This window comes from Tachypleus tridentatus, chromosome 11 (assembly GCF_004210375.1).
Source record: "Tachypleus tridentatus isolate NWPU-2018 chromosome 11, ASM421037v1, whole genome shotgun sequence".
NCBI lineage: Eukaryota > Metazoa > Arthropoda > Merostomata > Xiphosura > Limulidae > Tachypleus > Tachypleus tridentatus.
Window position 1 is genome coordinate 92,236,291 of NC_134835.1, and position 14,772 is coordinate 92,251,062.

At 32.5% G+C, this 14,772-nt stretch overlaps 1 protein-coding gene across 9 annotated transcripts in view; it reads left to right on the forward strand.

Annotated features, from left to right (window-relative positions):
• Positions 1-3,945: 3,945 nt before the first annotated feature.
• The window catches only part of LOC143232765 (fringe glycosyltransferase-like), a 67,474-nt gene continuing 56,647 nt past the window's right edge, over positions 3,946-14,772 (forward strand). For 4 of the 9 annotated variants that reach the window (XR_013017722.1, XM_076468579.1, XM_076468587.1 and 1 more), the window contains exons 1-2: positions 3,951-4,490; positions 8,254-8,302. Coding sequence is in view for 8 of the 9 variants with exons in the window: in XM_076468579.1 (XP_076324694.1) it covers positions 4,119-4,490; positions 8,254-8,302 (421 nt within the window). In the remaining variant the exon portion in view is untranslated. Of the gene's footprint in view, positions 4,491-8,253; positions 8,303-14,772 lie in introns of all 9 variants that reach the window. The other 5 variants (XM_076468582.1, XM_076468583.1, XM_076468586.1 and 2 more) reach the window with 4 other exon arrangements.

Genomic DNA, 14,772 nt, shown 5'->3' on the forward strand with positions numbered 1-14,772 from the left:
AGTTGATTACAAATTATGCATGTGTAAAAATATTTTTGATGTTGAAAATTCGTCTATATAAGTAAGTTCAAGTGAATAAATGTTTGTTTTTTGAATTTCGCACAAAGCTACTCGAGGGCTATCTGCGCTAGCCGTCCCAACTTTAGCAGTGCACGGACTAGAAGAAAGGGTCATCACTACCCACCGCCAACTCTTGGGCTACTCTTTTACCAACGAAAAGTGGGATTGACCGTCACATTATAACGCCCCCACGGCTGAAAGGGCGAGCATGTTTGGCGCGACGGGGATGCGAACCCGCGACCCTCGGATTACGAATCGCACGCCTTAACACGCTTGGCCATGCCGGGCCATAAGTGAATAAATATTTAAAAAAAAACATTTATTATTATAAAAGTGAATACCAGAATTGATAAATAAATGATCATTTGTTTCTAGACCTTTATATATGAAGTGTAATAAGGCGTCATGTATTAAAAAATGGTGAAGTTGAAATATAATTGTTCAGCTGAAAAGGTTTTCAGGAAAAGCTCTTCCATCACTATCTGACCTACATCCGCCCTAAGCAGAATGTAATGGTGTGCCCTTTACTACCCATAAGGGACACCTTGGATAATCTCAAAGCTTTCTATGTGTTATGTTACATGTTGTGCAGAACTACCGTATATATTCAGCAAGATATCGTTTTTTATAGAAGCTTTGAGATAAATATCGCGCTTCTTTGAGAATCCTTACTTTAACACTGCAAATGCATACAATTGATTAGCCATGATTATATTATTAACTGATACCAAAACAAACTTAAACAGGGTGAACTATGGTCTCACTTGTACAAGAAACTTATCTTCGTTTCATTCCAGACAAATCAAAACAGTGAATGTCGGAGCAGGGCGTTTTGAATACTGGATGGGTGTGAAGTGTGCCCTATACGTACATATATCAAGATGAATAAATTATGTAATTAAGAGAAGTGGGCATAAAAATGTGTCGCAAGCAATTCCTTGAGTGATACTAAAAGATGGAAGTGAATTACGTCAAAAAACAAGGGATTATATCGAGAAATCATAAACAATCGAAACTATGTAGCATAATTACTAAAATTGAGTATACCAATAAATAGCATTTCGTACTACTAACTGTAATGAGGGACTTTCTCAATTACGACGACTGATCGACAAATGTAGCAACAAAGAATGAAATATTTATTTCTAGTTTTAACTTTGTCTAAACAAAGTATATCTCTGTATGTGTGTTGTATATTTTTAGTTGTAGGAAATTATGTCTTAAATAGGTTTATATCAAATTGATTAAGTACAAGGCTAACGTGTGGAATGATTAGAGTATTATCTTGTTCGCTGGATTGGTAAAATATAATTATAAAGTAAGTAATTAGCTTCATAGCTCTATAACGTCTAAATTATTAGGTGTAAGTTGTTGCCAGTGCACAAATATGAAAAGTGAACGTGAGGAATCAATTGCAGTAACGTGTAGATGAATAGGAATTTTTACCAGTATTAAGACAGACATCTATGATTCCTGAGTTGGAGCTTGTATAAACAGAATTTAAAATATAGCACCTTTGTAGTCTCGAGGGGGGGGGACTATGAACATAAAATTCGATGCTAGATTCGATTTTAACGATCCTGAAAACCCTCTTCTGGATCTCGTCCTGCATTTTAGCTCTCTTTGCAGTAGGATATGGCATATACTTAAGGATACCTCCAAATCTGTTTACTTAGTTTGATCGTGCTAGATTAAAACTGTGAAGGGAGCTCGTGAACAAACAAATTCACAATATCCGATACCAAATTCGAGTTTAGCGACTTTGAAAATCTACTTCTAGACCCCTATCATGCCTGGGTGAATTTCCAGACTTGTTTCAGACAGAGTAGGAAGACTGCGTCATATAGATAAGTAAGGTCACCAAACCTACCTACCAAGTTTGCTCCTGTTAGTTTCAGAACTGTGGAAGGACTTCATGGACAATCGAATAAATTCACAAACACAAAATGTGAATTATTATAAGATTCTAAATCTTAGAACCCAGCATGGCCAGTTGATTAGGGCGCGTAACTCGTAATTTGAAGGTCGCGGGTTCGAATCTTCGTCACACTAAACATGCTCACCCTTTAAGCTGTGGGGGTATTGTATTGTGATGATGAAGTACACTATTCGTTAGTAAAAAAGTAGCCCAAGAGTTGGCGGTGGGTGATGATGACTACTGCCTTCCCTCTCGTCTTACGCTGCTAAATTAGGGATGGTTATCGTAGATAGCCCTCGTGTATCTTTACGCGAAGTTAAAAACAAAACAAACAAACACAATTATAAATCATATGATAGCTAAGTTGTACTGTAGCTTGCTTTCTCGATATCGAGAAAGCATTCGATACGGTCTGGCATAACGGATTACATCACTGGCTAACGGAAATGGGTTTACCCCAGGGAATTATTTGCTGGCTATCTAACTTTCTGGACAATAGAATGTGTAAAGTAGATGTGAATGGGGCCCACTCAGAGTCTTTTCACCTGAGGAAGGAGTCCCACTTGCATCACAGTTTGCTGACGATGTAGCGGTCTGGAAAAGTTCCCCCACTCCTTCAGTAACCAGTCCTGATTAACTTAGAAGAATACTGCCAGAAATATAAAATAAAAATAAATATTCTGAAAACCCAAGTAATACTATTCACCAGATTAAATAAACTGAAGAAAAGATGCACCAAAGTTATACATGAACGCATCACTTTTACAAACTGCTACCTCGGCTACATTTTTAGAATTAACTTACGATACCAAATTAATGTGAATACAGCATGCTATCAATATGCTGACTAGAATCTGGAAAAGAGCAAATTATGCAAGAAGCCTATCGGGTAAAAATCAAGACACATCACCTGATAATATAATAAATATCTAGAAAACATATATAAGACCCATTATAGAATACGCATGTCCAGCCTGGTTAAACACAACACAAAAACAATTACACAAACTGCAGAAGATACAAAATTCAATATTAACCTTAGCTTATAAAGTACCCCGAAGTACTTCATCCACATTTATGCACAAGTATGCAATCTTAGAGACAGTATCCGACAGACTCTTGCATAATGCGCTAAATTATTTTTATAAAAATTGGCATAAAAGTGATTTATTGTGTGATCTACGTACAAGATGAACATAGTACTAAGTACCTCTCTCCAATGAATCTATATTTAAGAAATATAAATCAAGCTGGCCACCAGGCACTAAACGCTTAAAACTAGTATAATATTCAAATATTTTTTTCTTTCTTTCTTTTTCTCTTTCTTACTTTGTCTTGAAAAGGACCGAAATATTGTGAGTTACTCTGGCTCTAAAGCACTACAACTACTACACAGTGGTAGCCGACATGAAAGTTAGGGATGAAGGAAGAGGCCTTTTGCACCTGACCCTCCTCGGTATCTAAAATCCAACATACCCAAATACCCACAAAGAAGAAGCGAATCTTACGATAAACGTGCGCTTGAGTATTTCAAAATGTATATCCATTGTTTCTTGTGTGAACAAACAACAACTCATACTGCAAAGCGCCTTCGGTATTACATGAGCCAAAGATAAACACTTTTTATTTTTGCCAGTTTGGTTATTCTATGTATATACGAGAATAACCAGGTTGTTTTACATTTATCAATTATCATAGTATATAAAATTTTATCCTGGTGAAACGCGGACTTATTGATCAGCAGTTTGAGTGATATTTCCTCACAATCAGAATTGTCATCTTTTTTTTTTTTTTTTTACAAATTATTCTTTACTGGCCTTATACTCTGGAATTAAAAAAAAAAAGAAATAGAATTTCAGCTATAGCGTATGAACAGTAAAGAAAGTCACCTGTTGAAATTATCCACAAGTGCTGCCATTTGTGGCTACCTGTAATAGCTGAGTCATTTTGCACTTAATGCTTACGCATGCGTATTATCAGGTATTCCGTTTCGAGATTCAAGATCTCGAGACGGTGGTCATGGCGCTCAGAACGAGAGTAACGTATGAGCAGTATGTATATAAATCTCGCATGACACATCAGTTAACTTAAGCCCTAATGGTCGTGGTAAAAAGTAAGTACCGTAATTTTAACCGCCAGGATGCGGATATCTCTAAAGAAGTTATTGCAGTTGGCAGCGGCCATTGCACTTGTACTTTTCACCAGAAGTTTATTCGTCGTTTGGTTAGGAGACACTACTCCACATTCCAACACATCACCCGTAGTAGCAATGGTTGGACTTCTAATGGGGAAGCCCTCTGTTGGTAAACCCTTGGAGGTAACGAACTTTCAAGAAAGAATTCCTAGGTCAATCGCAGACGGCGATTTTAAAGAAATTGAAATAGAAAGTAATTTTTCAGTTCCATTAACACAACTGAATGATATTTTCTTTAGTGTAAAAACAACAAAAAATTATCATGCTTCAAGATTGGATGTCATATTCAGAACATGGTTTATCATAGCACGTGATCAGGTAAGAAGGCTCTAGTCTTTTATTGTTTTTTAAACAGTAACATATGTTTAGGTGTACATGTATTTAAAGTATGTGCTCATATCCACCTAAAACTAAATTACAGTTTGTAACTAACAATAGGCTGCCTGTCACAAAATGTTCGTCATGTGTGCGTTGTCTCTTATCACATGTTATGATTTGTGTATGATCGTTTAATAAAATTAAGTACTTTAGTGGGATCTTGTATATTAAAAAAAATTCCTTAGGTAACGTGCAGGTTGCTTTTTACTTTGTTTTTTGTAACTGTAAGTTGACTTCGGGAAGTTGTCGGTCGGACGAAACAAATGTAAAAGCATTTCTAATGGAATAATTTGAAGGAAGATGTGTTGTAGTTGTTTCAACTAAATTTTAGCCGATCGTTCAGCAATCATTTATTTAGTAAAACTAAGTACTTTGTTGTTACTTTAACGTGATTCTTACATATTAAAAATCTTTCAGTAATAATTTAGTTAGTAAAACTAAAAGCATTTCTTATGGAATAATTGTGAACAACTATTTGTTGGAGAACAGACTGAACATAGTAGAACAATGTGCAAACTAATAAAACATGCACAGATATATACACAAGTTGTCCCAATAATTTTTATTTTCAAAATAAATGTTGGAATTTGTTGATGTGTTGGGTGTTGTGCTTTCACCAAATTGTTTATTTTCAACTTCATGGGTATGATTGAAACATTTACAGCATATGCAAGATTAGTTTGATAGAAAGTATGCTTTGTTTCTCTCTTTTTATTGTATGTGGAATAAATGCTTTCATACAAGTTTTTAATTCTGGAACTATTAAATTTAAGTATATATGACTTAATATTATGGAGGTGAGGGAAGCTTGTTTGGAAAAACGTTTAAATCCTTTGTGATAGCAGCAACAGAGATCTGCATTTTCAAAGACTTTTTATGTATATTTTAAGTTTTGTTATCAATGATTAAAATTTTACTATATTACATTAACAACTCTCATTTTGTGATATAAAAACCCATTAAAAACAAGTGGAATATTTACTAATGTATGAAGTTATTATGACAACATCATTCTCTTTTGTTTAGATATAATTTTTTTGGATTCTGAGCATGAAGTGAAAGTGTATGAATAACACAAGATAGTGACTCTCAAACACGTAACATATTGTTTGGTGAAATTAAATTAAATCTTTTAGGGGGTCAGAGGTAAGTTTGTGGACTTAAAATGGTAAAATGGAGAGAATGCAGATATGTACATCTTCACAGTGGTGACTTTTCTGTTTTCTATACCAAAAGTTTATTGTGTGTTTTTACTGTATGGGTTGGAATAACAATTTTACTCCAGTACATATGTAATAACTGTATGGTTGTAGGTCCACCTAATTTCTGTTTTGAAGTTACATTTGAATAAAATATAACTTTTTCTGTAGTAGTTTATCCCACTTCAATAAATTTTAGGAAGTAAATTAACTTTAGTAGGTAATGAACATAAATAGCTTGATGTCTATATATAGGTTAAGCCTTCATTATCCAAATCATTCAGAATTCTGATTGAAAACAGAGCTAATAATGTAAATATGACATATGGACAATGCTACTACAGTAAAAAATGCATTTTAGATTTCAGTACAAAAACAAATTATATACAAATATTTTAGTGCCACCAACTTATCAAATTATGTGCATTTGAATTCCAGAGTTGAATTCTACATACTTAGAATATGAAGCATGTTTAATTCGAGTTTTTAGGTACAAGCAATAACTTTTTTTTTTTTTTTGCAACAGAGCCTAGTGGGACCAGTCTTTGTTGTATGATGAAAGTTTTCACATGAAACATTTTTTCATTATATGATGAAAGTGTGCTGAGCTTAGAATAGTGGTGTAAAAGAAGCTTTCTGCTTTTAGTCTTTTGTGACAGGATGTTTCATTTTTTGTTGCTCCAATAACTGTTCTAATATTTGGGAGAAGGAGGAGTCTGACCCTTCTAGGGTAATGTTTAAATCAATGTGAGTATAGGACATCAAATGGATTTTGTAATTTCCCTGAAGCCTTAAATGAAACAATATCTCTCTATATGAAATTCATTTTATTTTTGAGTTATTGAATTTGCATTCCTGTATTTCTAAATACTTTTGTAAGATTCTTCATTTGACTGGTCATGGTTACGTTTTTGTAAATTTTTTTTGAATCAAAATAATTTTTGTTGAAGAAAGCATAAAAGCCAGAAACAATTGAAATGTGTGTTTGCATATTTGAATATAAACAATGTACACTGTTAAAGTATAAGATTTTAGAGCTTATAGTAGTAGAAACTAGTGATTAATTACAGATTTAATTATCATATTTCTTTCAGCATACTGTTATCACAGGATTTCTGATCATAGGTTATATGAAAAAACAATGTACATAAATCTTATTTCTTATCAAGTGCTATTTTACAGAACCTTATTCAAAATTATTAAGTGTGGAAGTAAGATTTTAATAGTAATAATATAAAAAATATAAGTATATCATACCATCCAATGGATAACATAGCTTTCATTTTTTGCCAGTATGTGTTATCCACATTAGTAGTGTTTCTTTCTTTAAGAAAGTTCTGCCAAAGGACATAACAGAGACTAATAACAAAATATAGCCTATGGATAACAAGGGACCATTCGATCCTTCAAAGGCTGCTCTTTTATACCCACAAGACAAATGTAAAAGCTTAAACTTGCCCATGAATTTTCAGGAAATTCTCAATTCACATTTTAAACCTCTGACCTGCTGACCTCCACTACTACAGATGGTAACTCGTTCTAATATTAAAATATTTCTTCCTTGGTGATTTATATAATATTGTTTTTCATTCCACAAGAATGTTGGGTAAACTGTATCAACTACAGCATAGTCTGTCTTTTTATAATTTTTAAATTTGTTTTCTTGTCCTGCTATCAGAAGATCATAGATTAGACAAGCTTCTGAGATTTTGTTTGTTGATACTTCTTTATACTGTTGCTGTAATGATTTTATTTGGGTAAGAATGACTGTTGGTTTAATATGAATAAAAAAACCAAATGAAAAGTTAGTACTTTTAAGCACATAAAAACAGTTCATATATAGAAATCAAATGTAACATTTGTTTACCACACTTTCTGCATTTTCTAGGTTTTTTTTGATAGGGGCCTCATTGATGACTTTATCATTTTGAAACTGATACTGAAATACTGATTAAGCTTATGCTATAGTACTACAGAACACTTGGTTGTTGCAAGACCTTTCACCCAGTTACAGCTCTTCACTTGTTTCAAATGATGTACAGGAACTGGTGAGGTGCACAAGTATTTCACGATAACATCTTCAGTACTCTTACCGTGTGTGCTGAAAGCTGGGTACATCTACACAGACACAACTTCCAGCTCTTGTGTAGAATGTTGAGCATTTAGTGACAAATGCAGGGTATGTTTTCTGAGGGATGGGAAGACTTTGAGTACTTTTATTCCTCTTAAGGTGTTTGTTTTCAGTAACATTTAGTGAAATAAGTTTTAAAGGTTTAATTAACAAGCCCAACTGTATATAGACAGAGCTATAATATTCCACATCCTTATTGTTGAGGATGGTGAGGAAACATATTCCATCTTGGAAATACTGTATCAATATTAAAAAAAATATTCAGATCAACACCTACAATAATATAATAGTTTAAGTATTTTATTTGTGTTTGTTTTAATAGATAGGCAGTATGTCATTATAAATACTGATATTTTATTTTTATTTTTTTTAGACTTTTTTCTTCACAGATGGTGATGATTCTTTTTATCAAGCAAAAACCAGTAAGTATATTCAATAATTTATAGTAAAATTTTGTTATTTGTTGCAAAATTATTGATGTGTTAATGGAATTTTGGTTTTTACATTTTTGCATTAACCCTTTCTTTACAGGCTTGGTATAATATAAGAGTTCATCTACACATTTGCACACATTAAGTATGTGCATTATAATTTTTGATACTCTGTAGACTTTTTTAGTAAAGAGTACAAATATTTTGTATACAAAAAATCAGTTTTTTGTTTAATGAAATATTTTTACTAAAGATTTGTTTGTGAAAACTTTTTGTTACTAGTCTGTGTGCAAAGTGGATTTAATGTTATGATTAAAAAAACAAAAACAAACTATTCTTTGTCCAAAAATCTCAAACATTATTTTTGTAATCTCTAAAACATCCTAAATGCATTTCAAATGTTGTTGTTTTTCAGTAATACTTTATATTTTGTTATTTTATATACTCTTAAGTATGTGAGGTCTGTCACTTGACGAACTACATAACCATCATATATATAAAAAAGGAAATAATTATAAATTATGCTTTTTTCATACTAGAATGACTATATATTATAACAAAAATAAAACTGTTCAGTCTAAGTAGCTTAAGTCTCGTAATGCTATATATGTGTAATATATTTTTAATTATATTGACCTTCCAGTCATGTCTAACTGACATTACATAACATACATTGACACATTGCATGTGCACTCATGTTACATACCCAGTAACATAAAACTGACCTTTAGTGTTCTCTGTCGTGGCCATGTTTTAGTGGATTAATATTTTGTTACATACAGTTGCATTTCAGTTATTAAACATTATATATGAATATAGTTTATTACTATTTAAAAATAAATTATTGAACTTATTTTTCTTAAAATATAGAACAATAAATCAAGAAGTAAAGCAAACAATTCTCTTCTTGCTATGACTTTTTTAATTGGTTGTTGCTGGACATAGGTTGCTAAGTCTTTCAAAATTTTGCACATGGAGGATATCAACATTTTTTTTAAACATTTTATACATACAGTTGAATAATGCAACAAATCTTAAATAACTACACTAATACCATAGATTTCTAGTGTAATTTATTAAGCTTAGTAACTAAGATGTATTTGTTTAAAACCAAAAACATAAAATCTTGAAGACTAAAGACACAACATACCTGCTTGAAAACTTGGATCAAAAGAATATGGTACCCTTTTCACATGAAAGTGGCTGAGAAAAAGTTACCACAGGGACATTCTAAGCCGTGTTGATTGGTTATTAATTATTTACTGTAGTAAGAATATATGAGGGACCATTTCTAAAAATGGAAAGATGTGAATGACCCATGTGTATGATTCAGTACATAAGCCATAAGTACCTCAGCAAAATAAAAAAGATATCTGATTATTTGATATTCTAGCTTCATAATATTAGTAATTCAAGTTCCTAATTTGTACAAAACTACAGACTTACTATTTTGACATCACAAATATCTAATTTTTAAACAGTGCTGCATTCAACATACCACATGACTCATTAAAATTTATATTTAGACATGTTCTTTTAAAATTCACTTCTAAGTTAAGAAATGAATTAATATATAATGTTCAAGTTTGAATTATAAACAACAATTTGATCCCAAACTTATTGACATAAATTCACAAAACAAGTTCAGTGTTGACCGCTTCATTACTCAAGAATTATTTTTTTTGCACTTTTCTGTAGCTACACTGAAGTAAAGTAGAACATGCAATGGAGTTCATGCAATTTCATATTCAGTGTGTGTTTTTTCTGGCTAGCTTTTTGAATAATATAACAATATAACATAATTTGAGTATCTACACTAGATATATGTGCAATTGCGATTATGTTTATATAAAAAAAATTTTAATACAAATTCCAAATGGATATATCCAAAATATCTCTACCCTTTGTCTGTACAAATGAATGTGATCTCCTTTACATTTCAACAGTTCAAAGTAGCAGAACTTAACAGCAGTTATAGACATCATGCTGGTGTATAATGGCAAATATATCCACATAGCTGTATTTGCTTGGAGATAATACACTTGTATTTAACTAGGATAGACTCTGCTTGAACCTCCTTGTTCCAGTGTCTCAGAAACTCCACATGTGTCTGTACCTGTTATTATAAATCAGGCAATTCTTTATGCATTAAACAGTTTTAACTTAAATGAAATAGTTTGCAATGTGATGGCTTGCTTATAATTCCCAGTGTATTTTAGAACTTCTAGTTGTGGTACTAGTGCCAATGAAATTACCTATAGAAAAAGTTATCAATTCTAAAATAAACCTACCAAACTATGTATCCTGTATAGATAGATCTTGTTATTTGTAAGTATAAAAGGGTACTTAAGTTTGTTTCTTTTAGATTTTTTTTTTTTTTTCAAAGCAACATGTAGGGCTATCTGAGCATAGCCATTCCTACAGTTTTGAACTGATAGGTAGAGTTTAGAAGAAAGGGAATCAGTCAACTGCAGTTGTTGACAAATTTTAGGCCACTCTGGTATAATCAGTTAAGGGTTAGGCTTTCTTAAGTGTCCATTTCTCAACTGAAAATAAGTATGATTTATACAATTCTTGAAAATATAAGTACTTAAAAACCTTGTGTCTAAAATTTGGTACTCGGACTACATTATTCCATATTTTTTCACCTAGTTGAAGATGACTTATTTTAAATTTTAACCAAACAGAAGTAAAGTAGAACAAGTGAAGGAGTTCATGCAATTTACCTTTAACCCTTAGTTATTGGCTGTTGTGTAGAATATAACAATTTTAGTGTCTACACTAGGTATACGTATAAAGGAGATCACTACTTCAAACACTAATTTTAACACAAGCTCCAAATGGACATTACAAAAATATCTCTTGAGACCCTGTGTTTGAAGTATGATCACATTTAAATTATACACTTCTCAGATTTACTTTAGACTAATCTGTTTAATTTACTCAAATGTTCAGTTAATGTCATGAAAATAATTACAGCAAAGTATTATTTTGGATATTTTTACATGTTAAAAAGTAATGGGACAATGAACTAATAACAAATTCCGAAACAAATGTTTACTAATTAATCATAATAAAGGCTTCAGTCATACCTACAGTTATTGTTTGTCATTGCCTTGTTTTTCTGCTGGCAACCTGCTACATGTAACACCCCACTATTGTTAGTGCTAGACAAACTTAAAATATGTTTGTAAGGTATAACAAGGAGAAATTTGCTCCAAAACTGACATCAAACTGAACACTCAAGAAAGCCTGACTCATAATGAGATTTGATTATTTTTATAGCACACTGAAGCCCCAAAATGTGGAGCACATTTTTCTTCTTGATTTACAGTTTAAGCATGCTAATAATTTGGCATAGGATGCTTAAAACTCAAAAGATTGAAATATAATTAAACTGTGAAAAAAAAACACAACAAAACAAAACATACACACACACCTTTTAATATAATCATAGTTTTTTTCTTTATTTCAGAAACAATTAACATCTTCTGTTTGAAGTAGCAAAACTTAACGCTAATTATACCTAGACGTCAAGATAGTGCATAATTACAAATATCCATGTAGCTGTATTTGCTTGACTATCATACATCTGTATTTAACTGGAACAGACCTGGCTTAAACCTCCTTGTCCCAGTGTCTCAAAAACTCCATATTTGTCGAAAAATTAATAATTTTAAAGGAAAACTAGTAATCTACTTTTTGGTTATTATTGTAGTGACTTGAAACTAAAAATATAATATTTAACTATCATTAACGTAAAATACGATTTTTAATTGTTGTGAACAATATAAATGATACATTGCTGGTTTATTGCAGTGACATGATCTTGGGAATTTGGTCTATGTTTTGGTCAAGTTCAGTGTTGACCTCTTCATCCCTCAATTTTTTTTTCTTGCGCTATTACAGAATCGTACGTAACAATCCTAGATACGTTGTTAAATTACTCGCAGTATGTTAAATTTTATTCATTGCCCACAATTTGAATTAACATACCCTTTTCGTACCATGCGCAATTAATCGGATAATATTAACTCGTAATTTTCACTAGCTTCGTTTGTCTCTTTGGTTGGACTATTAGCTCGTGTTCACAGTTCAATTCTGCTTAGCAGTCATACACACAATTCTATTATAGTGATGGGGTGTGATGTTATCAGATTTTGCATCTACATACGTTGAATATTAAAGCATTATGCTTAGATGGAGTTGGCATATCACGACGCTTATCGGTATCCCGGTTTCACCACCTGATATTTTATGGTCAACTTTTGTATTTACCCATTCAAGTAAAATGTTTCTTTAAAGGTCTGAGTAGAATTATGATGTTTAAAATTTACTTTCCTATAATACCAACACGTTTTCATTTGAGTGAGATTGAATAATGTTTTATATCTTCACTGTTTTAAATCTGAATTTTAATACTTCACGTAAACCACATCATGAGATTAGGTAAGCGTTTCTCAAACTGAGGGTCGTGCTTAAAATTTTGTAAAAATATGATTTATGAAATAAATATTTTTCGTAAAATTAAAGTTATATAAATTAAAACTCCTAGGGATTTACACATTTTGATAAAAATTAAAAAAACGATCTTTTAAATCCATATATAACTTTTTTATTTTAACCAGTGTTTCACTGTTTTTTTTAAGAAATAAGTAAATAACAGCTCTCTATCAAATCAAATTGAAAACAAAAAGTCGTAAAGTAGACCTTTGTTAAAATTTAAAAAAAAAATAATGTGACCTTACAACACTTTTTCCTAAATCGCTTCCTTAATGGAGCTGTAAGTTGTGGTAAAGTGAGATTAATGCAGAATTTCAAATTGAGTCTTCTTATTGGAGAATCATTGTGATATTTCTGAAGAAATATGAGAATCCAAGCAGAGGCAACGAATTGAATTGTTCTGTGACGGAAGGATTGTTTGTTTGTTTTTAAATTTCGCACAAAGCTACTCGAGGGCTATCTGTGCTAGCCGTCCCTAATTTAGCAGTGTAAGACTAGAGGGAAGGCAGCTAGTCATCACTACCCACCGCCAACTCTTGGGCTACTCTTTTACCAACGAAAAGTGGGATTGACCACACATTATAATGCCCCCACGGCTGAAAGGGCAAGCATGTTTGGCGCGAAGGGGATTCGAACCCGCAACCCTCAGATTACGAGTCGCACGTCTTAACACGTTTGGCCATGCCGGGCCATGTGACCGAAGGAACCGCAAGCCCTTCGTATGGAGTTCGCTGCATACAAATTTTCAAGAAGGTTTTAGTAACTCGATTTTTGTAAGTTACCCAAGCATCATTTTACTTCAGTATGTCTATCAAATGAAAAATATCTGAAATCGCGATGCTAAAAATCGTCAAACTGAAAAATGATTTATCAAGGAGAATGAATGTCTGAAACTTTAAAAAATAAAATGGAACGTGAGGATGCAAACTCCAGAAATAAAAAGATACTTGCTCACCAAGTTACGAGACAATATCTAGTGAGGAGGCAGGAAAAAAAACTATAAAAATTCTCACCAAGATGCAGTTAGAAAACGTCGAAAGTAAAGTCGTGTCGATGTTCAGCTCCGTCAGATCCTAACTGAATAGCCGCCTATTGGACGGCATTTGCTACTGTTACGCGCAACTGAAGTTCTTCAATTTATATGAAACTAACGTATTTTAAATCAAACGTCCTATTAACAAACTAACATCGTGTTTGTTTGTTTTTAATTTCATCTAGAGGGCTATCTGTGCTAGTCATTCCCAATTTTGAAGTGATAAATTAGAGGGAAGCTAGACAAATAGCCAACATTACTTACCGCCAATTCGTGGGTTGCTCTTTACTGTCATATAGAATATCCTATAGTTGAAGGGGGCGAACATATTCTGCGATGGTTTCGATTCTGTACCCCACCTATTGCGAGTTGAGTGCCTTAAACAGGTCGTATTTTTGTTTAGATCTATTTTAAATATTTTTCTTAATATACTAACCACTCGTGTATATCGAGTTCGCCTTTTTATAGCTTGTAACTTAATCACGATCTTCTAATTATTAGAAGGCCTCTAGGTTTGATATTATTTATAAGATTGGATTTACTAAACGTAGCTTGTGAAAATATACTCTTCAAAACAAGAAACGCAAAGGTGATATATTTTTTATTTTAAAGATAAATATATGTAATAACGTTACAAGCTCAGAGTATGTGATGTTACACGTGTTAAGGCACTGATTGTCAGACCAAAATGACAATAAACGTTGTGCACTTTTAAAACGGAGGAAAACATCAGATTTTTCGCCAAAACGCATTCGTGTCCAATAAATTTGTTTGAGATATCTGCATGTTCTGCAAGTGCAACATGTGCAAAATCCCTATAAAAGTGACGGGTTCTCCGTTTCCATAGCTCAGTGTTAAGCCACCGACACGCAATACAGTTACGCCAAGACTGATTGAAGCACAACGCAACAACGCCCCTGGTCGC